General features: G+C 42.3%; 2 protein-coding genes across 3 annotated transcripts in view; one reads left to right on the top strand and one right to left on the bottom strand.

Annotated features, from left to right (window-relative positions):
* Positions 1–1403: 1403 nt before the first annotated feature.
* Positions 1404–18556, bottom strand: MTFR2 (mitochondrial fission regulator 2). Of its 2 annotated transcripts, none has more exons than XM_040350485.1 (9): positions 18420–18556; positions 17058–17186; positions 14506–14604; positions 13481–13585; positions 10290–10414; positions 9970–10199; positions 9565–9880; positions 7586–7766; positions 1404–2970 (listed from the first exon to the last, which is right to left on the bottom strand). In XM_040350485.1, the coding sequence occupies exons 2-9, from the start codon at positions 17118–17120 to the stop codon at positions 2896–2898; spliced, it is 1194 nt and encodes a 397-aa protein (XP_040206419.1). In that variant the 5' UTR covers positions 17121–17186; positions 18420–18556; the 3' UTR covers positions 1404–2895. The 2 variants fall into 2 exon arrangements, with proteins under 2 accessions (XP_040206419.1, XP_040206420.1); XM_040350486.1 differs by having other exon boundaries at positions 9973–10199; positions 18420–18555.
* A 102-nt stretch (positions 18557–18658) lies between these two features.
* The window catches only part of LOC120937344 (armadillo repeat-containing protein 1-like), a 26618-nt gene continuing 21745 nt past the window's right edge, over positions 18659–23531 (top strand). The window contains exons 1-3 of the mRNA XM_040350487.1: positions 18659–18838; positions 20627–20718; positions 22382–22562. Coding sequence (XP_040206421.1) covers positions 18689–18838; positions 20627–20718; positions 22382–22562 — 423 coding nt within the window. The 5' untranslated portion in view covers positions 18659–18688. The remainder of the gene's footprint in view (positions 18839–20626; positions 20719–22381; positions 22563–23531) is intronic.

Raw genomic sequence — 23531 nt, forward strand, 5'->3', positions numbered from 1 at the left:
ACAGAAGATGCATCACCAAAAAAAACAAGCTTTGGCTATACATCCCTTTTGATACAATTTTTTTTCTGTGCTAAAACTAAACTTCAAAGCTTATTACTGGACAATAAAAATTAGCAACACACTAATAAAACAATTAGTCTGTACCCTCTCATGTCAGGAAACTTTCAGTGTAAGATTAACAGCATGCACTAAAACTTAAAGTGGTAGTAAACTCCAAATTGTTATTTTAACCTACAAGTAAGCCTTTAATAAAGCTCATCTGTAGGTTAAATTAATATCTCCTAAACATGCATGGTTTGGGAGATATTCCAGCAAACAGCAGCCGGCGACGTCACCAGTGTATACGCTCTGAAGGAACAGCGTACCCATGCTGTGGCTCCCACACGCGTGCACAGGAGTGACGTCATGCTGCAGCCCGCTACCCCGGAAGGCAGACTGGATAAAGATAGAAGCCTCTGCAGTGGTGACAGGGCGCCGCCGGAGGGCTTCATTTCAAGGCAAGTCTTTCATAATGTGTTAGTATGCAATGCATACTAACACATTATGAATTTGGATAAAAAAATTCTTCAACATTTACAATCACTTTAAATTGGCATTTTGTGCTGTCACCTCTTTCTTTCAGATTCTTGGCCCTGCTATGCAGTGGGCCAATATCAAGACAAACTCAGGCGTTTATCCTAGCTTTATGTAAACACAATTAAAGCCCAACTCAAGCAGAGACAAAACACATTTTTCATAGAGCGAGGAAGGGTCAGAACTTTTAAATGCTGTTCATGCCTTCCCGTCTCTGCGATTCCAATGCCCCCCACTTTTTGTAGAAGTGTAAAGTAAGCATCTGAAGATTATTAATCATACCAGAACTTGATGTTAAAAAAGGGACGCTATACTCTAATTTAAAAATCAAAAATGATATTCAAGTATGCATTCTTCATTTTAAAAAAACGTAGTCTATTGCTCTCAGCCTCCTCCAAAATGTCTTTGTTTTTGCTGCCGTCATCCGACTCCCTGTTAGGAGGGTGCTTATGCTTGTTCTAAATGGTCCTACTATATGTAGGAACGTTGCCACCCTCTAACAGGAAGTTTGATCACAACACATCACCTGGAGGATGCCGAGAGCAATAGTAAGTACATTTTTAAAGGAGTTGTAAAGGTACAATTTTTTTTCCTAAATAGCTTTTTACCTTAGTGCAGTCCTCCTTCACTTACCTCATCCTTCCATTTTGCTTTTACATGTCCTTATTTCTTCTAAAAAATCCTCACTTTCTGTTCTTCTGTCTAACTCCACACAGTAATGCAAGGCTTTCTCCCTGGTGTGGAGTGTCATGCTCGCCCCCTCCCTTGGACTATAGGAGTCAGGACCCACTCTATGTTGCAGATAGAGAAAGGAGCTGTGTGTAAGTGGGCGTCCTGACTCTTCTGTTGTCCAAAGGGAGGAGGGGAGCACGACACTCACCAGGGAGAAAGCCTCGCATTACTTTGTGGAAGCTATTTTAGGGGAAAAAAAAATTGTACCTTTACAACCCCTTTAAATTAAGCATACACATTTGAATAGATGTGTTGCTATATAAACTAGAGTTTAGTGTCACTTTGAATCCTCTTCCGCATGCCCCATGGAACGGTCACTTTCTTCACATTCATGGGTCCCACTTTCTTCTATCTCCCCCATTATTCTTTGCTTTGCATGGCAAAAAGGATGCTTTTTTGCAAGTAAATAGCACTCTTTTCAAAAACTCTTAATCTGTTCTTAAAGCTTGAGAAGTAGTGTAGAAGAACCACCTGTACAGAGTGTGATGCTGACACAGCATAAACAAACAGTCTATTTTCCTGCAAGTGCACGCTTCTGCTTCTGCTTTGAACTGTAGGATAATTAATTGAAGTAGAAGCACACCAAACTCCCAAGAACTAAAAGATAGGATTTAAGTGCACAAAACTCCCTGGTTTATGGGTGCATAAGACTAGAAGATTTTAAACTCTTACAGAGCTAAGCACAATGAACGAACAAGTGTGGCACAAAGGGATAGGTGGAAAGGGACATTAAACTGACAGTAAACCTCTAGGAAAAATAAGAGATTCATTTTACAGCAGGCTGAATAAGTAGCCTTCAATTGCCAGACCCATCACCCTCTTTCAAAAATTCCCTGGACTTTGAAAATGGATCCAATCACATTTCCCCGCAGCCCTCACATTAAAGAAGCATAGTAGGTCTTTTATTCTGGGCTCCTATGGAAGCACTGGAAAGTTATATAAACTGTGCCTACTAAGAAATACTGTTATTTTGCCTTCTATGGACAACATATAGATCCACTTAAAAACAATACATACATTACCAGGTACAGTGTACAAACATCTAGCCTTTACATTAAAATACCATAAAACCCAAAGGAAGATTTCTTTTGCAATGTCCGAATGATATTTACAGCACTGTATCAAGCGAAACACTTCCCATGCCAACATTACCAGCCACAACCACCATTGTCACATATGCAGAAGGTGGCAAACACCTATGCAAAGCAGATAATATGTGAAGTGTGGAGTGTAAACATACCAGTTATATTTGGGGCCCAAGTAAAACAAAACAGTTAGTATAATCCGGTGACATAATGAGAGCATGATATGATGGTGAGACGTGGTACTGGGAAGGTTTCCCGACAGTTGTTTTTTTTCCAATAAAAACTTAAAATTCTGACATTTTGTAGACCAAAAGTCACATAACCTCACAGTACATAAAACCAACAAACCTGACAAAGTCTTACAGTAAAGCAGTCTTTTGAAACATGTCCAAATGGGAAAAAAATCCATAGTCGTACATCAGAGCTTGTTAAGATGTCGACGGGTTTCAATTTTTTTTTTCCAGTTAAATTAGTTCAGTGCAATTTATTGAACATGGGGAGCAGATTAATTGAATGCCGGTTTTCTTGGAATTTCTTTCATAGCTCTCTGCCCATTTGGCTTCAGTAGATGGCGTCCAAACTATGGATAAAACGAAGATTGTAAAAATTACATAATAAAAAGTAAACCTGGATTATAAAAACTAATATAGTAATTGTACTAAATATTTCATGACAGACTTTGGATAACTATTCTTTTGCTAGATAAATAACTAACTATCTGAATTAAGTGACCCATGATAAATGCTTAGTGACCCCCGCACAGGCTAAAAAGGTCCAATGAGTTGGATGCCGCTGACTAGCAAGGCATGCTCAAAACTGTATGGATGGTGTTCCTAGGGTCATAGTCAGCATTTTTCTTCCCCCAAACATGGCGATTCCAAAGAATGAATGCCAAAGAGCTAAATTTTGGTCTCATTTGACCATAGCACTTTCTCCCAATCCTTCTCCAAATCATTTTAGATGTTTATTGGCATGACTGTATATTCATCTTCTTGAGGAGGAGGGGGGGGGGGGGGGGGGGGGGGGGGGGAAGAAAAATGCAGACTATGACCCTAAGAACACCATCCCTACAGTCAAGCATGGAGGTGGAAACATTATGCTTTGGGGCCGTTTCTCTGCTAAAGGGACAGGCCAATGGACGGGGCCATGTATTGTAAAATCTTGGATGAGAGCCTTCTTCCTTCAGCCAGAACACTGAATATGGGTCATTCAGCACGACAATGACCCAAAACATAACACCAAGGCAACAAAGGAGTGGCTCAAGAAGAAGCACATTAAAGGTCATGTAGTAGCCTAGTCAGTCTCCAGATCTTAATCCTATAGAAAACTTATGGAGGGAGCTGAAACGTAGAGTAGACCAAAATCCCTCCTGAGATGTGTGAAAACCTGGTCACTAACGACAAGAAACGTCTTAGCTCTGTGCTTGCCAACAAGAGATTCTCCACCAAATACTAAGTCATGTTTTGCTTGGGGATCAAATACTTATTTTACTCACTGAACTTCCACTCAATGTATAACATTTGTATCATGTGTTTTGTTTCCGGATTATTGGTTGATATTCTGTCTTTCATGTAAAATACACCTCTGATAAAAATTATAGACCCTTTATTTCTTTGTAAGTGGGAAAACTTACAAAATCTGCAGAGGATCAAATGATTATTTTCCCCACTGTATAGTGTGTATGTAATGTAAAATGAATGCATGTCGTTGGTGACACTGTCTACATTCAAGTGAATGCATGTCTTTGATGGCATGTCCCCCCGATACATTAGTCAGGGGTAGATGCCGGAGGGAGGAGGAGGAGGAATCACTAGTAGTTTGCTGAGTTGAGGACCCTGGCTGGTGGGGTGACCAAATACTCCTTGTGTTTTGAAACCTCAGTGCTGCCTGTATACAAAACACTTTGGGAAAGGCATTTTTGACCAGAAAGATAATACTATGCAAGTTCACTGTGAAAGATATGAAAGAAATTATGCCATAGAAGTGTTATGATGATTCTAAAAAAGGTGATGTTGCAGGGTGGCACATAATCCTTGAAGAAGACATCTTTTGACATTTTTGAAACGCATTGGAATTCTCCAGCTTCCTAACGCCTGGAATGTGTTGTCTATGGTGCAATACTTGCATCTAGCTAGGAGCCACCACTGTAAAAACTCTATAAAAAAATGATTTGTTATTTTCCATAAGTGGATATGTCATATGTATAAAAGGTGATATGAAGCACAGATAAATGTGTCCATGGAGAACAGGAGATTACTCAAAGCCAGAGCCAGGAATTAGCTCTGCAAACAGATATGCTGACATACAGGTGAAACTCGAAAAATTTGAATATCGTGCAAAAGTTAATTTTATTCAATATTGCCACTTAAAAGTGAAACGAATATATGAGATGGACTCGTAACATGCAAAGCAAGATAGTTCAAGCCGTGATTTGTCATAATTGTGATGATTATGGCTTACAGCTCATGAAAATCCCAAATCCACAATCTCAGAAAATTTGAATATTGTGAAAAGGTGCAATATTCTAGTCTCAAAGTGTCCCACTCTAATCAGCTAATTAAGCCATAACACCTGCAAAGGGTTCCTGAGACTTTAAATGGTCTCTCAGTCTGGTTCAATAGGAATCACAATCATGGGAAAGACTGCTGACCTGACAGTTGTGCAGAAAACCATCATTGACACCCTCCATAAAGGAGGGAAAAAGCCTCAAAAAAGGTAATTGCAAAAGAAGTTGGATGTTCCCAAAGTGCTGTATCAAAGCACATTAATGGAAAGTTATATGGAAGGGAAAAAAGTGTGGAGGAAAAGGTGCAAAGCAGCAGGGATGAGCGCAGCCTGGAGAGGAAAAAGCCATTCAAAAGTGTTGGTGTCTTTCACAAGGAGTGGACTGAGGCTGGAGTCAGTGTATCAAGAGTCACCACACACAGACAGATCCTGGACATGAATATAACATTTGAAGCCTCTCTTATCAAGCCACTCCTGACCAACAAATGTCAGAAACGTCTTACCTGGGATAAAGAAAAAAAACACACCTGGTCTGTTGCTCAGTGGTGCAAAGTCCTCTTTTCTGATGATCTCATTTGGAAACCAAGGAGCCAGAGTATGGAGGAAGAATGGAGAGGCACACACTGCAAGATGCTTTAAGTCCAGTGTGAAATTTCCACAGTCTGATGATTTGGGGAGCCATGTCATCTGCTGGTGTTGGTCCACTGTTTTTTATCATGTCCAGGGTCAATGCAGCCGTCTACCTGAAGATTTTGGAGCACTTCATGCTTCGTTCCGCAGACAAGCTCTATGGGGATGCTGACTTCATTTTCCAGCAGTACTTGGCACCTCCCCCACACTGCCAAAAGCACCAAAACCTGGTTCAATGACCGTGGGATTACTGTGCTTGATTGGCCAGCAAACTCACCTGACCTGAACCGCATAGAGAATCTATGGGGCATTGCCAGAAGAAAGAGGAGAGACATGGGACCGAACAATGCAGAAGAGCTGAAGGCCGCTATTGAAGCATCCTGGTCTTCCATAACACCTCAGCAGTGCCACAGGCTGATAGCTTCCATGCCAAGCCACATTGAGGGGCCCAAACCAAGTACTGAGTACATATGCATGCTTCTACTTTCCAGAGGTCCGATATTGTTCCATGTACAATCCTTGTTTTATTGATTGCCTGTAATATTCTAATTTTCTGAGATTGTGGATTTGGGGTTTTCATGAGCTGTAAGCCATAATCATCACAATTATGACAAATCACGGCTTGAACTATCTTGCTTTGCATGTAATGAGTCTATCTCATATTAGTTTCACCTTTTAAGTTGCATTAGTGAAATAAATGAACTTTTGCACGATATTCAAATTTTTCGAGTTTCACCTGCAGATAGTGTATCAGGAGGGGAACTGAATGGGCATCTATGGCAAAACTACTAGACATCTAACTACTTGGGACAAGAAATGCATGCCATTCATTAAGGTTAAATAAGTAAAATGATATCCCTGCGCTAGCCTGGTATGGACCTGCTGCAACTCAGATCTTGGAAGGGATAAAGTAATAGAAATGGTTAATGGTGCGCTGTTCCTTTAAATGGTGAACTGATGTGATGAACAAAATATACTGATTAAGTTAAAATTAAAAAAGTTTAAAAGGGTCACTAAAGGAAACATTTTTTTTTTAGCTGATATGACTGTTTACAGGGTATAGAGAGACATAATAGTTAACCGATTCCTTTTAAAAATTATTAAAAATAGATCAAAACCAATCATATAATGTGCCTGCAGTTTAGTTTCGTTTTTGCTGTTGTTTCCTGGTTCTCTGATGTACAGAGAGCCAATAGAGGGCAGTCAGCCAATAGAGAGCAGTGATACTTTGTCTAAAACTCCTCAGCACCAATCCAGTTTCGTTTTACACACAGTAATCACACCTCCTTGATTAGGCACCACCGTGAGAAATCTCCCAGTACTGTGGTGATCAGGAAACAGACAACTAGGAAGTGTCCACAACAGAGAGGATTTACAGCAACATCAAAGCAAAAACGAACAATGAGGACATGAAACCAGGACTGCAGTAAGGTAAAGGAAGCTATTTAGCTAAAAAAAAAAAAAAAAAAAATCCTTTAGTGACCCTTTAAGTCCATACAACATTGCATACACTTGATAAAGGGTGTGACAATTGAAAATAGTATACAACTCCGTGGCTACCAGTTTAAAAAAAAAAAAAAGTCAGTGTTCCATCCACAAGAAAAGAGAGAGTGGCCTCATTCCAGATCAATCGGCTTCGGGTACAGGCACCAGCATCGTCGGTAAGGGAAACCGGCAGTAAAGCCTTCCGGCTTCACAGCAGTTTCCTACTGCCCATGTGAGCCACACTGCGCTCTGTGAATGGTCTCAAAGTCTTCTGGGAAATATGTGTGTCCCAGAAGGCTGCGGGGGGGGGGGGGGGGGGGGGCAAACTTTCTCAGATAGCTGCAGCGATCTGACCAGGAAGTGGGAGCGAGTACCTGTCAAAAACCAAGGATGCAAAAAAGCAGAACTTCCCCTTTTGGGTGAAGTTCCACTTTAGGGCATTCCCAAGATATACTGAAACAAATTTGCCCTCAAGATGTTTTAAACCAGAAACTTGCAATACACAGATATCAGGCATCATTGGAGCAAACAGACAAGTATTCTTGGATCGTATATATCGTATTTATATACTGTACCATTGGTGTCTCTGGACTGGAGAACGGGGACTCCTCGTGAGATATATTCTCCTTGTCAAAGGAGTCATTTTTATGTCTATGTGCAAACTTTTGCTTCAGTGCATGAGCTATAATAGCTGCAGGGTCATTAAGAGAACGCCTCTTCTTATCTTTTTTTGTTAACGGTGTACCCCCTGGGGACCTAGGGAGAAGAAAAAGTAATATAAACAAACACACACACACAAACAAAACAAAACACAAAAAAAAGAGCACTATTTGCATTATGCATGTTTGAAGGACAAACTGCCAAAATGACCACAAACATCCTACATGGCACTACAGTTCTGGATTGTGGTTGTTCACAGATAGCATATAATGCATTTACCATCCTGGTCATTTGATAATAAAATAAAGAACTACTGTGCAAAGGAATTGTGCACTCCTCTTACACATGTGCAATTATCAGCAGACGATACCTAATTTGCCCAATAACTGGGATGTACATGACTACAAATCACTGCCAAAACTAGTTTTTCTAATTGTAGTACAACATGGAACAGCCATAAAAAAATATGTTTCAGGTTTTATTACAATGAAGGTTAAAAAAAAAAAAAAAAATTTATATATATATATATATATATATATATATATATATATATATATATATATATATATATATATATATATATATATATATATATATATATATATATATATATATATATATATAATTTCACTACCAGCTCCCTGCATAATCCACTTAAAGTGGAGTTCCACCCATTTTTTTATGTTTGTCTGTGCTGCATGCCCTAATCTCATAGGTGTTCAGAATGGACAATTTTTATTTATTTTGTTGCTTGTAAATACCTTTATTTTGTAGTCCTTCATTACTTCCTCCTCCTTATTAGCCTAGGCTATTAAGTCACAAGGTTATTCGCAAGGGTTTCTGGGATAGGCATCATGTTTCCCAGTAGTCCTTGCAAATAGCCTATTTGCATAGAGAAGGGGCGGCAACTTCCTCTGACAGTCCCGTTGCTATGGAAACCTGACTGAAACCTATTACATCGCTTGTGCAGCACTGAGCATGTGCGAGATCTACAAGGCTGAAATCCAGGAAGTCATACAGTCTGGATTCATGATGCCCACACTTAAGATGGCCACTGTCTATTTTTAGATTATAAACTAACTAAATGCTCTAACAACCTAACAAAACTGACCTTAGTTTACGGACTAACTTTACTAGACTACATTAAGCTTGTGTATTACAGGGTTATTTATATTTAAAAAGTGAAATTGTGGGTGGAACTCCCCTTTAAACACTAACCTGAGCCCGGTCTCGATCCAGCACTGTCCTGTCTGCAACATTTCTTCTCCCCTCTCCCACAGGCTTGGATCACACAGTGGGATCCATTGGCTACTGCTACTGTCACTCAAATCCTGTGAGCAGAGAGCAGGGAAAGAGGCTAAGCCACGGTGTGGTTGTGTGTGTGTCAATAGACGCTCACAGCCTGGCTCAGGATCAAGCCCACAAGTCTGTCCCCGCAGCAAGCAGTTTGCTATGGGGCAGATGGAGAAGAGAGGAGCGAACAGCACCGGGGGGGCTGGGGAGACCTTAGAAGAGGAGGTTTTGGACCACTCTGTGCAATGGTTTTATAACCATTGTATGGTGCGTTTGTAAAGGTTACATTTTTTTTACATAACAATTACTTTAAAATGTCAACTTCCTGCCTAGTGAACACTGGAACAGAAGTAGAAATCTGGAATTTCACAGTTGAAACCAGTGCAGGAATAGAGGGTAGGTAACCAAGAAGTTCAGCTGTTCTGGTACCAGCTGTCAAAGTTTGTATTTTCTTTATCTTGAGTAGAGTTCCTCTCAATTTGTATTTTACAAGGAAATGGACGGTAATAAAAACCGAAAAGACGTTTTAATCCTACTTTAAAAAATTGTGAAACAAGTTTTGGCTGGAATTCTACTTTAAAACACTATAGATTATCTTTACCTTTCAACAGCACGAAGTCTAATCGAATTCATGCCCTTCAAAACATCCATCATACTGGGCATCACTTGCAAAGTATCTTTTTCTGCTGCATCTACCTCTTTTGGACTTTGCCTGTGAGCTGCCTTACGTTCTTTGATGAGATCAATTGCGGACTTTGCTGAGTTAATCTTGGCAGGTTGGATAGGCGGCGGTGGGGGCGGAGGAGGAGGGGGTGGAGCAGGTGTAGACAGCAGGATCTGAGCATTAATAGGTGTTGAGGTTAAAGATGGAGGCAGAAGAGCATGACAAGGGCTACCAAATGACAAGGCTTCAGAACCTGCACATGAAAGGGAAGAAAAGTTATCAAGTTGACACCACAAAGAAAAAAAAAAAATATTCTGCCAAAAATAACTGAAAGTAACTTACAAGAAGGTGTGCTTCTTGTTTCTTGCATGGCGACAATAACAGCAATCTGTGCTCTTAGCTGCATCAGTTCATCTTCCAACGCTGCTATCTTCTGAATTGCATGTTCACTTGATGTTAAAGAAACATTTTCTAAAGCATGGCTGCTCTGAATAATCATTGTCATTCCTGGGTTCTCTTCACTGGGTCTTGCCATGGTATATTCTCCCACCGACATATTTGATGAAAGATGTCTGATGAAAGATGTTATTATAGTCTGAGAAACACAAGTGTTGTCTACACGAAAAAATAAATAAAAAAAAAAAAAAAAAAAGACAAATTACCTTAATCTTGGGTATGATGCAACATCATCATCCACCAGAAATGGGGCATCAGCTAGAGATGGGATATCAGGCCTGCAGACCATTTCGTTGTCTCTAGGTTGCAGTACTTTGGAGCCTAAAATACGCTGGAGGAACAGATTGCCAAAAGGAGGAACATTATACATGCATCTATAGATTTAATAACGCATACAGTATGTTAAGAGAAGTCCATTATGTACTTTTAGTGAAAAACAGTCATCATCGTAAAGTTTATAAAGTCACAATTTGTGCTTGCAGTGACAATTTTAGAACTTGTTTTGATATTCCAGTTAGTAGTATATTTATTTTTAAAGTGTATATGTGGGCAAAAATCTAAGAAAAAAAATATTTAGCAGTTTTCCAAGTTATGTATTTATGAAAATAATACAAGTACAGAAATATACCTGAAGATACTGCCCAAAATGCAGTCAGCTTCTAAATTCTTAAAGCAGGCCGACTCCACTGCTGCATACCAATAGCAGAAGGGGAGAAACAAATGGCAGCCGGTATGGGAGGAGAATAGTGCTTAGAATATAAAGTAGTAGTTGTTATAAAGATGAGATGAACGGGGGGGGGGGGGAGGGGGGGTGCTGACATAACTCAGCAGAGGAGAAGCTAGTGATATGCATGATTGTTTTCTCCAATTCAGACCACAGGCTGAGTGAGGGAAAACAATTTGATTTACCAAAATCTCCCCTGACAGTTATTGTATTCAGACAGCTATCACCCATGGTGTCGGAATACCCAAATAGTGCCTGCAACAGATTAGATGCAGTCACTGTTACACCTGATATTTTTCCACCCAGCTTCTTTATCAAAGGTCGATTGAAAAAATCTACTTTTATCAAGCTTGATTGTGCTGAAATGGCCACACACACACACACACACACACACACACACACACACACACACACTTTAAAAAATTTGGGCCATCTATTGCAGCTTTAAAGTGGAACTAAAGGCAGTAAAACCTCTGCTTAAATTGCACAATGCCCACGAGATACCTCACCAGCTTCTTTCCCCCCAGAGTTCTTCCAAGTGATGGCCTTCAGCTGTCTTAATTGGCCAGCGCAGGATGAAGTCACTTCCAAGCATGTGCTGGAGTGCAGTTATCTTGCGTGCCATAATGTAAACTCAGTGAATATTTTGCAAAAAAAAAAATCCAACTTTAAGTGGTAGTAAAAATAAAAAATGCAAGGCAGTGGCATACTAGCACATTATGAAATACTCACCTTGGAACAAAGTACTCAAGCGCTGTTCTGTCACCGCTAAGAGGGCTGACATCTTCCCCCCAGTCTTTATTCCAAGTTTGCGCGCTCTAGCTATGTTATTGTCCAGAGCCGCGAATACGTCACTCACGAGGATGCGTGTGGGAGACCTAGGTTTCGGCACACAGCTCTGAAGGTTTGGCAAGGTATGTCGGATCTTTAAAGTGCATGCGGCAGTGACATATCTGGCTGCACCCAGGGTGAATATCTCCTAAACGTGCACCGTTATTCATTTTACCTACAGGTAAGCCTTATTATAAGCTTACCTGTATGTAAAAATGACCAAGCGTGTTCACTACCCGTTTTGGTTCTGCTTTGACAATACCGCCAAGGAAAGTTATGGTTCAGCTCTCATTAGACAGGGAGATGGCAGCGAGGCAGGGCTTGGCCTGTAAAACGATATCATGGAAAAAAAAAAAAAAAAAAAAAAAAAAAAAAAAGCACAGATTAAGATTTTCTGGTTGACAAAAGGCAATATAGCCCCCATCTTATGAAGTCTGCACTTAAGACGTGATATTTATGTTTGACCACTTCATCTCTGGAAGGTTTTGCCCCCTTCACGACCAGGCCATTTTTTTTATACTGCACTACTTTACATGATAATTGCGTTGGCATGCAATGCTTTACCAAAATGGGTGGTATTTGATCACCACTGAATTATATTATATTAATATATATATATATATATATATATATAAAAAATGGGTCGAATTTCCTCCTAAATTGTAGGCCAACATGTATTCTGCTACATATTTTTGGTAAAAAAAAAAAAAATTGGTTTGCGCTAAAGTTATAGCATCTACAAACTATGTGACCTACTGGAATATTTAATTATTTTATAAACTAGTAATGGCAGTGATCAGCGACTTCTAGCAGGACTGCGATCGGACAAATCTGACACTAACATCACCAGTAAAACTAATACAGTGATCAGTGCTAAAATATACACTGTTAACATCTAGGGGCAATCAAGGGGTTAATTGTGCGCCTAGCAAGTGTTAATGTGTTTACTGTGTGCTGCTTTGTAATACAGATCGACCATTTATTTTCTCTGCTTAGCAGGGAAAAGAAACAAAACAATTGCTCCCTCTGTATAGGGAGCTCTAGGCTACGATTTGGCACGGCCAATCAGCAGGTCATGGCCATGAATCATTGGCCGGGATCGGTAGATGAACTCCTGCTGTGTCAAATCACAGGGGGAGTAGGTGGGCGGGGGCGTGCAACCCAAACCTGAAAACATGCAGCGACGTACTAGTACTAGAAACTACAGAGGGGGTTGGCAAGTAGTTAAAGAGTAACTCCATTATTGTTGAGGAAAAAAAACAAATACAATCCCCTCCAGGAGTGAAATGTATATTACAAGGATGTTACATTTTGTCGCAGGTTCCTACCCATTTCTGCTCTGAAGAAAAAGCTGTGTCTTTTGGATACTGAATGTGACTGGGAGTGACTTTTTCATTATGGATCAGCTGATGCACTTGCAGTGTTCTAACAAGGAAAGATGCAAGGTCTGCATCTCTTTACAAGCGATTAACCTTTTAGGAGCATTTCACCAAAATTGTATTTGTGTTGCGTAGGAGGTCAAAAAATAAATAAAAATCAGACTAGTATATTAGTGCAGACTTGTGGGAAAATTACTAAGCCAAAATATACAAACAGAAAATAACTTTTCTGGAGGCGTTCTGAACACCAACTGTTCAGACCGCCTCCATGTTGCCATACTGCATTCAATTTTGCAGCAGATTGAAAAGGAAAGGTCATTTTTAATATTATTCAATTACACTACGGCTTGAAGGTAGTTGAAAGGCTTGATTTTAGAATCTGCATTTCTTTGCCGGTTAAAAATTTAAAAAAAACAGGCCAACTTTTATTTGCATTGCTTTATTCAGCGTAAATGACACAAACCTGGAAATGTGGTCTAGGGCAAGGTTCCAATGGCAGTAAAGTTCCAATGATTCGAACCACACTGCGAGTCCAGCCATAGTCTTTGCGTTCGAGTAATTGTAGATCCTATATTAGAAATAGGAAGTACAGCAGGGTTACATTTTCTGGGTTAGATTATATGTTTGAAAAAAAAAAAAAAAAAAGATAGTGTCTTATAGAGATTCTCTTATCTTCCTGTGCTGGAGAACGTTTTTGCATTACACAACCATAAGTTATAATTATGCAGCCATATACATGGAAGATTTACATTTACATATTCACCTTTTCTCACTGCATGGGGATAAATCATGACCCAAGACTCCATTCACACTTGTGCAACTTTAGATGGGTGCGACTTGGATGCAACTTTGGCTTGGACCAATGATAATAGGCAACTGTTGCATAACTGTCGCATGTATAACATTCAGGTACAACTTTCATGCGGCTTATAAGGGTTTACATTGCAGTCTATGGCGCTCAAGTTGCATGAAATTCAAAATAAAGTAGTGCAGTAACTTTTAAGTCGCACATATTTGAACGTTAGTCAATGAAAAACCATGGGATGTGACTAGAATGTCCAAAGTCGCATTACAAGTCACACAAGTGTGAATGGCGCCTAATGCTGACAAAATATTATTTTTCAACTCTTACAGTATCATGCCCAGACCCCTTCTATTATATCCCTTTTCTACTGCGTAAAAAACTTGAATGATATTCTGATAAAGGTTATGACATAGATAGATTTATCCATTTTATAAACCTTTCATAGGTGAGCCATGACATTTTTTTTTTTTAAGTCTTCAATTTTTATAAAAGAGAAAACTAAATGAGGTCATCATGGGTCTTTCCTCCTGGGCCGAGGGCCTCCTACTGTAAAGAAGATTACATATAAAAGAACCTAATTCCAATATTTCAAAAACATACGCACCCTTTCACAAATTGAAATCTTACCAATTGTGCTAAATTCTGTGTTAAATTAAACTGCACTCAGGGATTACATGAAATACCTGTATATCGATTCCTTGAAAGAACACTGGTGGAAGGTGATTTGCTAGAGCGCGAAGAATACTACGTCTGCCGATATACCTTTCCCATATTGGCGCAAGCTGTCAAAAAAAGGAAGACCTATTACTCAAGGTAAAAAAAGATTTGTTGAAGAAAAGATGAACTATAAATATTGTAGCAGTCATAGTGGGCTTTACATGTGGCCCCAGACATTCAATAAAGGGCCACACACAAGATGCTTGATTTACTAAAGGCAAACAGGCCGTTTACTTTGCAAGAGAATTTTCTTTTGGGTGGAACTCCGCTTTAGGCTGGGTTCACACTACTACACTACTTTCATCCTACTTTGCTCTGCTACATTGGTCCTACATTTATCCTACATTGGTCCTACATCCATCCTACTTTCATGAACAGGATACTACTTTGGTCCGACTTCAATGATATTCAATGGGCTGAAGTAGGATCAAAGTAGGACCAAAAGTAGTACAGGGTGCATTTTCAAAGTCGGACCGACTTGTATAGGACGCTACAAGACGCTCTCATAGGGAAACATTGAACACAGAGCAAAGTAGGATGAAAGTAGTGTAGTAGTGTGAACCCAGCCTTAAAGTGGTTGTAAAGGATTTTTTTTTTTCCCTAAATAGCTTCCTTTACCTTAGTGCAGTCTTCCTTCACTTACCTCATCCTTCCATTTTGCTTTTAAATGTCCTTATTTCTTCTGAGAAATCCTCACTTCCTGTTCTTCTGTCTGTAACTCACCACAGTAATGCAAGGCTTTCTCCCTGGTGTGGAGAAAGCCTCTTGAGGGGGCGAGAAGGAGTGTCAGGACTAACACACAGCTCCTTTCTCTATCTGCAAATTAGAGAGTGTCTTGCCTGCTTGCCCCCTCAAGAGGCTTTCTCCACACCAGGGAGAAAGCCTTGCATTACTGTGGTGAGTTACAGACAGAAGAACAGGAAGTGAGGATTTCTCAGAGGAAATAAGGACATTTAAAAGCAAAATGGAAGGGTGAGGTAAGCGAAGGAGGACTGCACTAAGGTAAAGGAAGCTATTTAGGAAAAAAATGTTTTCCTTTACAACTCCTTTAAAAATTGGATGATGGAAGTCAGCAAAGCCTAAAAGGATTATTATTTTAATAATTATTATTTTTAATTTGAAGCTCTGTGTAGTAGTTTTGCACAGAGCTGCCCCGATCTTCCTCTTCTTGGGCCACCCGCTAGCACTCCTGGCTCCTCTTCTTCAGGGAGTGTCTTCCATAGAAAGCCACTTTCTATGGAGGCTAGATCTCAAATTGCCCTGTCTAAATGTATAGACACAGACAGGGCGGCTCGGTCCCACCTCCCCTCCCTTGTCAAAGAATTGTATTGATAGCAGCAGGAGCCAACGGCTCCTGCTGCTATCAATCTGTCCTGTGGGGAGAGAGAGACTGGTGCTACTTTTGTGCACAGCACTAAAATGAGGCTCACATAGGTATAAAGGGGGATGCTCTGCCACAGAAGGTTTTTTACCTTAACTACTTGCTTACTGGGCACTTAAACCCCCCTCCTGCCCAGACCAATTTTCAGCTTTCAGCGCTCTCACTCTTTGAATGACAATTGTGCGGTCATACAACACTGTACCCAAATGAAATTTTTATCGTTTTTTTTTCTCACAAATAGAGCTTTCTTTTGGTGGTATTTGATCACCTCTGCGTTTTTAGTTTTTAAATACAAAACTGTTTTATATTTTGTTATAAAGTTTTGCAAACAGGTAATTTTTCTCCTTCATTGATGTACGCTAATGAGGCTGCACTGATGGGCACCGATAAGGCGGCATTGAGAAGTGGCATTGATGGGCACTGATCGGCGAAAACTGATAGGAAGTACAGCTAGGTGGCACTGATGAGGCACCACTGGTGGGCATTGATAGGTGGCACTCGTGGGCATTAATAAGTGGCACTGTGTGTGGGTACTGGCAGGCGGCACTGGTTGGCAGATATGAGGCGGCTGTGCCTCTTTCTCTTCGGGACTGATGTTCCTTGCACAGAATCCAGCGTCCGGCTTTTTTTTTCTCCTTGCACAGTCAGCGTGAGGAGGAAAAAAAAAAAGGATTGCGGAGCTTCTGTTTACATCTTGTGATCAGCTGTCATTGGCCGACAGCTGATCACATGGTAAGGGGCTGGAATCGGTCCCTTATTGCGATCTGTGATCACGGCACGTGCCCTGCAGGGGGAGCGTGCAAAGGGGAGGATGTCTATTGATGGCCTCCCAGCAAAGTAGGTCCACGCTGTAGCCGTCATTCAGCTATAGCGTGGATCTGAAGGAGTCTTTAGATCCCCGATAGGGGGAGGGGGGGAAGCTCTAACATGAAGAAGCAAAGCTCTACCTCTACTAGGATGGCTACTCGCACACTGGGACACAGTACAGAACAAGGAGTCTGTAACAGGAAAAAGATCAGCTGGAGGGAGCCCACAGGGATTGGCGACAAGCCCTCTGCTTGCCTTATCTGAGCACGTAGGTAAATGTTTAATATACGATTGCAGTCATGTTTACGTCTTCGAGAAAACGATACTTACCCTGTCAGGTGGAATGCCCAGGTACTCTAAAAGCTGTCTAATAACCTCCAGAAGAAGAGACATTTCATTATCCAGAGGAAGACTGTTTCCCCAAAAAAATTCTGAGAGTCTTCACATTCTGTGTTCCTTCTGAAAAAAATGCCAACAGTATAAAATGTAACATCACTGAACACCAACAGTAGAAGCAGACAGAGAATAATGCATAATAAAGGCTGTAATTACTCACAGCATGCATAAAAGAGCACAGACATAAACCTACATCAAAAGAAGCAAATAAGCTGATCACAGTGGAAGTGATTGGCTCTTGCTAAGGCCGGCGTTCTATCAAATGATGCCTCCCGTCGGATAATGGGTCTGCACATGTGCAGTACGCAACGTCACTCCAGCTGATATGTTGATCGGCTGGCATGACGTCGACATTGCGCATTCCCAGAACGCCGGAGGCAGTATAAGATGCTCTGCAAAGCGCAGAGGGAGAACGTAATTGTCAGATTCTGCCTCGCTGTTGCAGGGCGGGTTTTCTCTGTATTGAAGGGCGCGTTTTGTGCGTGTTACAGGGCGGGTTCAGTGTGTATAACGCTGGGTTTTGGCTGTCTAAGGCCCCTTTCACACAGGGGCGGGGGGTGCGGTGGCAATTGCGGAGGTATTCGGCTGCTAGCGATGCGGTTTTAACCCCCGCTAGCAGCCAAAAAAGGGTTAATACCGCTGGCAATATAGCCGCGTTTTTTCCATTGCTTTCAATGGGAAGGAGCGGTAAACACACCGCTCCAAAGATGCTGCTAGCAGGAGTTTTGGAGCGGTCCTGCTAGCGCACCACTCCAGTGTGAAAGCCCTCGGGCTTTCACACTGGAGAAACCGCCCCAGTGTGAAAGGAGTCTATGGGTGGGTTGCAACACACACACACAAAACCTGCCCTTCAAACACACCAACAACCTGCCCCACAACAGCGAGGAAAAATCTGACAATTACGTTCTCCCTCGGCGCTTTGCAGAGTGTCGGATAATGCCTCTGACGATCTGCGCATGCGCTATATTGACATCACGCCAGCTGATCAACATATCAGCTGGAGTGACGTTGCGTCCTGCGCATTATTTGATAGCACAGCGGCCATAGACGGTGCAAAATTTCCTGCAACCACGAGTTGCAGGAAAGAAGTTAGCACGATTCCCCTGTGAATTCGTGTGAACTGAGGCTAAAAACATGTAACCCCTGCAACCTTGGGGAGGAGACCTGCAAGGGTGATTTTTGTCACATTCCAGCCTAAGGTGGAATGGAATATATTAGAGGGTAAGTGTGCTGAGGTTATTACACAACCATATAGTGCGGGTGGTGGAGGACACAGACTGTACGGTGGCCACTTACCGGCACTAGCAGCTCTCCAGTCCCCCCCGCTCTGTAGGTGACGGACCCTCCGTGGTGCTCTCTGCTATCTGCAGAACAGGAAGTAGCACGCGACTCATTCAAACTCAGCGCCGCGAGATCACATGCTGTACCCTGATTGGGTAGCTGAGCGCTGGGTGACCATGTGATGGCGGAACGAACCAATCAGCAGACCGTAGCCACTCACATTGGAACAGGTAACGGTCGTGTTGGTGTCGCTGTACACCTGACAGGACAGTTCTATTTGTGCAATGGATGCCGTGTCTGTGGTCAGCCATCTGAGGAGCCTGGCGGCCGAGCCCCGGAATAGAGCCGGTATCGTCAGTGATAAGAGCTGCCTGGCGGGGCTCATCCTTCTTCTCAGTCACCAGGATGGAGCTGTGGTGGAGGGCGCTGTGCAGGTCAGGGGGTAGGGGATATATATATATATATTTTTTTTATCATTATTCTCTATGGGCATTCCACTTAGTTCCATTATTCTCTATGGGCATTCTATCTCCCTATTAAAGTCTATGGGCATTCCTTTTAGTATGTCCCTATTTCTATACAGTGTGTACAGTCACTCCTTGTCCCCCAGGTTGGGGGTTGAACCAGTCACCTCAGTGCTGCAAGACAGGAGTGCATATGTCATTGTGATCACTAGATCAGCTCAGATCTTTAACCTACCTGGGAGCTGTCACCTATACTAGGCCAATCATGAGTGGTCAAGGCATGCCCCACAACAGCGCTATATATATATATATATATATATATATATATATATATATATATATATATATATATATATCTCTATCTAAACACTGTCACACACACACGGGGCAGAGAACGCTATGGTGACAGCTTGCTGAGGTGGGCGCAGATTGTAACCTGACCACACCTGAGATCGTCCCTAGTGGTGACCAAGGGCTCATTTATACATATAGCTGTCATTGCCACGCCTCCGAAAGGCGATCCAGTAGAGTGCTTTTCAGAGGCAATTGACATGTGGCTGTGTAAGGCTCCTTTCACACTGAAAGTCACGACTTGAAGCAATGCCTGTGTAATCTTGAGGTCTAGGGACCTCAAGTTGCATCAAAGTCAGACCTAAGTAGTGCAGGGACTACTTTGAAGTTGCTGTGACTTGAAGTTGCACAGATATGGATGGTACTCATTGGAAATTTTGGGGTTCGGCTTGTCATGTGACTTTGCAGTCCCAAGTCACACAAGTGTGAAAGGTGCCTAAATTAGGCCAATGGTGCCCACGTATGTTTTATTGTCATAATTTTGATATTGCTATTATAGCTAGTCCTCCCGCTGATGCCAAGGACAGGGAGGGCCTCTAGCCCCCCCCGCCCCGCTGAGGCCGAGGACGGGGAGGGCCTCTAGCCCCCCCCCCGCTGACGACGGAGAGGGCCTCTAACCCCCCCCCCCCCCCACTGACACCGAGGACAGGGAGGGCCCCCCCCCGCTGACGACGGAGAGCGCCTCTAGCCCCCCCGCTGACGCCGATGACGGGGAGGGCCTCTAGCCCCCCCGCTGACGCCGATGACGGGGAGGGCCTCTAGCCCCCCCCCCGCTGATGCCGATGATGGGGAGGGCCTCTAGCCCCCCTGCTGAGGATGGGGAGGGCCTCTAGGCCCTCCCCCCGCTGATGCCGAGGACAGAGAGAGGCCTCTAGCCCCCCCCCCCGCTGACGACGGGGAGTGCCTCTAGCCCCCCCCCGCTGACGCCGAGGACGGGGAGGGCCTTTTGCATGTTTTTTCTGCTATTTAGCGCCACCCTTTGGGCAACTTCTGCTAATGTTGTCTGATGGTTCGCATTGGTTCAGAGTTTGTTACGTCGGATGATCCGACGTAACAGATTTATTGTCGGACAGTTGGTGAGCATGAACAGCCAACATTTGGTCAGATTTTTCGACAGAATACGACCATCAGACAATTATTGTGGTAAAATCCAATTGTGTGTACGGGCCTTAATAGTCCTAATTCTGTTAGAAAATATGTATCTTTGCTGCAGCTGGCATTGAGCTGGCAGATAAAAGCGGGGGAGCTCAGTAAAAGCATCCAGTACTGTTCTTTCCATGCAGTTCGTTCTACAAACTCTAGTAACCCAAATTTTAGCCCTTAAATAATGATTTTTATTATGTGCTATAAGACCCTTTTTGCATTGGTGCTTTTATTAAAACATTTTTTTTTTTTTCTTCAAAATAGACTATTCGCTATTTATGTGAGAATACCAATCACTGTGAAATTATGAGGCGTGAACTTGGTATGATGGTGAGTTTGGAGAATATAAGAAACCGGTAAGTTGGGTGGATTGTGTTCTGTATTCAATTGGTTCTGAATATGGCATATAGTTTAGCATTTCCATAGAATATTTGATGATATACTACAAAGGACGACTCCATCTTATTGGCAGCTTTTTTGGTGCCACTCGATTGCACAGATATGACAATCCAAAATCTTCATCTGTGGCCTTCTGTACCGACTTTGAAAGAAACTGCATTCTTTCACACTTCTCTACCAGTGTACAGTAATCCAGGAAAGTGACTTTATTGGTAGGGCAAAAATCCTTATTTCTCTTATCGTCCATGGACGGACACAGCTCCTTAAATCTTGACAAGTGGGTTATGTTCCTCCCCTGTAAACAGGGAACATAACCCACTTGTCAAGATTTAAGGAGCTGTGTCCGTCCATGTACTCGGAGAAAAGGATTTTACGGTGAGTACAAAAAATCCCTTTTTCTCTAAATAGCTTCCTTTACCTTAGTGCAGTCCTCCTTGATTTACCTCATCCTTCGATTTTGCTTTTAAATGTCCTTATTTATTCTGAGAAATCCTCACTTCCTGTTCTTCTGTCTGTAACTACACACCGTAATGCGAGGATTTCTCCCTGGTGTGGAGAAAGCCTCTTGAGGGGGGAGGGGGCGAGCAGGAGTGTCAGGACGCCCTCTAACACACATCTCCTTTCTCTATCTGCAAAGTAGAGAGCGTCCTGACACTCCTGCTCTCCCCCTCAAGAGGCTTTCTCCACACCAGGGAGAAAGCCTTGCATTACGGTGTGCAGTTACAGACAGAAGAACAGGAAGTGAGGATTTCTCAGAAGAAATAAGGACATTTAAAAGCAAAATGGAAGGATGAGGTAAGTGAAGGAGGACTGCACTAAGGTAAAGGAAGCTATTTAGGGATTTTTTTTTTATTTTTTTTTTTTTTAACCTTTACAACCCCTTTAAAGCGGATGTTCCGCCAAAAAAAAATAAAAGCCAGCAGCTACAAATACTGCAGCTGCTGACTTTTAATATAAGGACACTTACCTGTCCTGGAGTCCAGCGGCGTCCCCAGCAGATGACAAGCGATCGCTCGTCACCCTGCTGCTCCCCCCTCCATCCACGCTGAGGGAACCAGGAAGTGAAGCGCTGCGGCTTCACTGCCCGGTTCCCTACGGCGCATGCGCGAGTCGCGCCCGCCGATTGGCTCTCGCTGTGTGCTGGGAGCCGAGTGTTCCCAGCACACAACGGGGGGGGGCGACGGGATGTGACGCAATGCCTGTCTTTTGCCCGTGAATGCCGGGCCGGAAGTGGGTGCAAATACCTGTCTTTAGACAGGTATCTGCACCCCCCTCCCTCCTGAAAGGTGTCAAATGTGACACCGGAGGGGGGAGGGTTGCGATCAGCGGGACTTCACTTTAGGGTGGAGAACCGCTTTAAGCATGTTTGAAGCCATTTACTGTGGACTGGCTCACTACTTTTGCTGGAAGTTTATTTTGAGCATCAGCTTCTCTTTCAAGATTAGTTTTGAACTTTTCTCTAGTTAGTTTGATGTCCCTGTGTTCTTAATTTTGGTTTCATATTGAAAAAACTGCCTTCCTGAACCTTATTCATCCCCATTGTGCATTTAAATGTTTCAATCCTGGGGTATGATACAGAAATAATGCTTTTAGTCTTTTTTTCTTTTTTTTTTTTCACAGAGGTGATGTCGAAAATCATATCAAACTACTTGCACAGACTGTTTACACGTTGCTAAGTGCATCTGTTCAAATGTATACTCCAGAACAAAAGAGTAACAAAAGCAAACCCCATTTCTTCATTACAAGTTCCAACAAAAGAGCAAAAACTATAACGCTCCATATCCATGGGCTTGATAATCTGGTAAGTGCTCTGTCCTAAAATGGATCTCATTTATAGAAACCTAAATGATTCAGATATAGCTCCAGACAAAACTTTTTCAGCTTTGGATAGAGTGAAAAACTGTCAGATCCTCTCAATGAGATTTTTTTTACTTCCTGTTGCAATGACCATGTCCTAGGACAGGAAGTGAACAGATATCCCTAATAAGAAGTAACGTTTTATCAGAAGTTAAACTTTAAAGCAGTATTAAAACCTACACAAAAACCTTTTTATATTGCAGTTTACCAAATCTTGGATGTGGTAGCTACATTCGTTTTCTTTTAGGGCCTCATGCACACTGGCGTCTGCCAAGCTCCCCTGAATGCCTCTACTGGCAGGAGAAAAGCGGCATCAAAAACAAGCCTAAAGCCGCATTTTTTTTTAAATGCTTTTAGTTGTGTCAATCACATGGGCTTTGGTTCATTTGACTGGCTAAAATAATTTATTCTGGTCATTGAAATAAATTAAGGCTTGAGCGCTAAACGCGCCTAGCGTTAACATGCATTTAGGCATGACAAGTGTTTTTTCTGCCAAAACACTGTTGCTCTTGAACGTGCTGGCGTTTTTTTTTTTTCTTTCTGCCTCTAAATGCCTATGTGTGCAATGACACGTAGGCTAATATTGAGGGCGGAAGTAAAAAACAAAGTCAGTGTGCATGGGGCCTTGGTCTTCTTTTTTCCTTTTTGTTTTCACCTTTTGATCTGGCCGGTAAGGGCATGCTCATACTTGCGGCAAGGACTGCCACTCCTCTGAAAAGCGATTCACTTAAATAGGTTGCATTTGTGGGAGGGGTAGTTCCCACCAAATGTGACCGGGTTTAATTCCTGCCCAGAAACAAGGCATGACGTCCACAGCATGTGTCCCCCCCCCCCCCCCCCCCCGCTCCACATGGAAGAAAGCACCAAATCAGAAAAAAGCTAAGCCACCAGAACAGGTGAAATAATAACAATT

Source organism: Rana temporaria, chromosome 4, assembly GCF_905171775.1.
Source record: "Rana temporaria chromosome 4, aRanTem1.1, whole genome shotgun sequence".
In the NCBI taxonomy this organism is placed as follows: domain Eukaryota; kingdom Metazoa; phylum Chordata; class Amphibia; order Anura; family Ranidae; genus Rana; species Rana temporaria.